This window comes from Oryzias melastigma, unplaced genomic scaffold (genome assembly GCF_002922805.2).
Source record: "Oryzias melastigma strain HK-1 unplaced genomic scaffold, ASM292280v2 sc01973, whole genome shotgun sequence".
NCBI classification, from domain to species: Eukaryota; Metazoa; Chordata; class Actinopteri; order Beloniformes; family Adrianichthyidae; genus Oryzias; species Oryzias melastigma.
In genome coordinates, this window is record NW_023418551.1 from 1 (window position 1) to 2780 (window position 2780).

The 2780-nt window shown below is 36.2% G+C and overlaps 1 protein-coding gene across 1 annotated transcript; it reads left to right on the forward strand.

Annotated features, from left to right (window-relative positions):
- Positions 1–455: 455 nt before the first annotated feature.
- LOC112142099 (protein FAM8A1) lies at positions 456–2173 on the forward strand (the record flags this gene model as incomplete). Its single annotated transcript, XM_024265348.2, has 4 exons — positions 456–586; positions 687–810; positions 1449–1588; positions 1708–2173. Coding segments are annotated over 4 exons (540 nt in total), but the record flags the coding sequence as incomplete, so codon positions are not given.
- Positions 2174–2780: the final 607 nt, after the last annotated feature.

Genomic DNA, 2780 nt, shown 5'->3' on the forward strand with positions numbered 1-2780 from the left:
TTTGATTGTGGAATCAGCAGATCATTTATAAATCAGTGATTTTACCTAAATGATTTGATTGTGGGATCAGCAGATCATTTGTAAATCAGTGATAATACCTCAATGATTTGATTCTAGAGCCAGCAGATCATTTAAACCTCAATGATTTGTTTCTGGAATTAGCAGATGATTTGTAAATCAGTGATTTTAGCTCTATGATTTGATTGTGGAATCAGTAGGTAATTTATAAATCAGTGATTTTACCTAAATTATTTGATTGTGGAATCAGCGGATCATTTGTAAATCAGTGATTTTACTTCAACACTTTTATCCTGGAATCAGCAGAATCCATTTGATTGTGGGATCAGTTGATTATTTTTAATTAGAGATGAAACCTCAATATTTTAAATGTTGAATCAGAAGATTAATTATGGACTATACACTACTTTAAACATGTGATTCTGGAATCACACATCTGTCTGACAGGGCGGGAGTACAAAATTCCGTCTCCTCTCCAAAGATTCTTGGCAGAGACGGTGGACTTCATCATCTTGTTTTGTGTGAAGGCCACCATCGTGTTATGGATCATGCATCTGAGCGGCATGAAGTGAGTAAAGCCACCAAGAACCCTTCAAAGTAGCTCTGAATTCCCTTGAACGCACGTAAACAGACATAAAAACTGTTGATCAAACCACTTGTCGCTACAGGGACATTGCAAAGTTCATCACCCACTTCATCGTGGAGGAAATTGACGAGAACACGTCTTTAGAAGATCTACAGAAGATGATGGCGGTTGCTCTGGTCTACAGGGTTCTAGTGTGTGTTTATGAGGTGAGTCACATTGGATCAATGCTTGATTATCATTTAATTTCTGTTTAAAGTCAAGATTTATGTTGAAAAATCAAAAAAGAAAACATAAGCATGAAATCCCTTATTTAAAATATTGCATTTCATGTGTTTTTGTGTACAGGGTACTTTAAAACAACTTTTAAAATTAAATAAAAAACTTTCTGGATAAAGTTATTCTCTGGAGAAAAAGGAAAGCAGAAAAATGATTTCGATTATTAAAGGCTCCTATTGAGATCTAGGTTACACCAGATAATGTTGGGTCTATAAAGCATCTTTGACCTCTCCATTTAGACTAAAGACTAAAATTGAGATTTGAAGTAGCAACTGTCTTGATTTTGGGCGCCACACCTCCTGCTGCAGCATCTCCAGGAAGCTTACAATCATCAGCATCAGGCGTCGAGTGTTACGTTCCCCACAGAGGACACTGATGCAATGTTGCACTGGTGGTTGCCGGAGGTGAAATCATGCATGTTGCTGGAGCCGTGGGACCGATTCTGTTGGAGCTCTGGGAAATTAAGACTGTTCTTCTCCTTTTTCATTTTAACCAGCAAACTGTTATTTGTTTCCCTTTTTTGAGTTGTTTGTCACCTGAAATTGAAATAGTTTTATTGTTCGCTCAGACGCTCTGCATTTGGGGTGCTGGCGGCGCGACTCCAGGAAAGTTCCTGCTCGGTCTGCGAGTTGTGACGTGCGACACGTCCACGCTGGTACGACCCAACCGCGTTCTTGTGGTCCCGGCGTCCAACGTCTCCCTCTCTGCGTAAGAGAGCCTCTATTTCAAGCTTTAAAAGATTTGTCTTTTTGTATCTGAATGCAAATTTTGAACGTTTTTGTAACAAAGAGTAATGTTCTTCTAATATGTCGCTAATGTTCCCACAGCTCAATGGTGCGTGCGCTGAACAAGAACTTCTCGATTGCGTTCCTCTTTCCCGTCTTCATCACGCTGCTCTTCTTCCAGCACAACAGGACTGTGTACGACATCGTCGCAGGAACCATAGTTGTGCAGCGCAGAAGCGCTAGATAGTTCCTCCTCCGGACCGATTGAGTGGAGCCGGCCATTGTGATGGCCAAAGAGACTTTTGCACTGAGTGTTGAAAGGCTGATGGACTGAGCATTGATTTGTTTAATGGACGGACTGCACTGCTTAGACTTCAGAAGCATCTTAGAGAAGCTTTTATCATGACTGAACCCATAGATCCAAACCCTCCACAGTATTGTGAGTTTTGATTGACTGTTTATGCAAACTGTAAATGATGCTGAACTTTCCAGGTAATTGACACATGATGTAAAGTTCTAAAAATGTGTAATATTAAAATAAATGATTATATTTCATAAACAAGATAAATGTTGAGGATTTGCTGAAATTTTAACATTTGGAAACTTTTATAAATACATTTCATCAAGTTTAATTTCTACCTTAAAATAACTAAAGTTTTGAATGATTTCTTGTTATTTACCTGAAATTTCATGTTTCCTGATTCTTATTGTGTTTTCTGAAGTAAAACTGTATTTTTAAAATGGGGGAGGAAAAGTAGTAAACTACATTCACTCTCTTTATTGTAACGGATTAACTTTTTTTGTTTTTCTAAGAGAAAGATTGTAATTCAAAGAATAAAGTTAGAGGTTTTAGACTGATTTTAGAAAACAACAAAAAAAGGAAAGAATTCTAAGACCAAATTTAAAATTCTGGGAAAAAATAATTTGAGAATGAAGGGAAAATTCTAAAAAAAAAAGGAAGAATTCTAAGAAAGTTAATATTCTGAGGGAAAAGATAAATTATGACAAAAAGACTGAAATTATGATAAGTGAAAAAATAATTCTGAGAATAAAGTAAAAATAGAAGAAAAGAATAAATAATTCTGAGAAAAAGTAAAATTCTGAAGAAGCAAAAAATAATTCTTAGAATAAAGTTAAAATCTAAGAAAATACATTGTGAGAAAAAAGGGAAATTC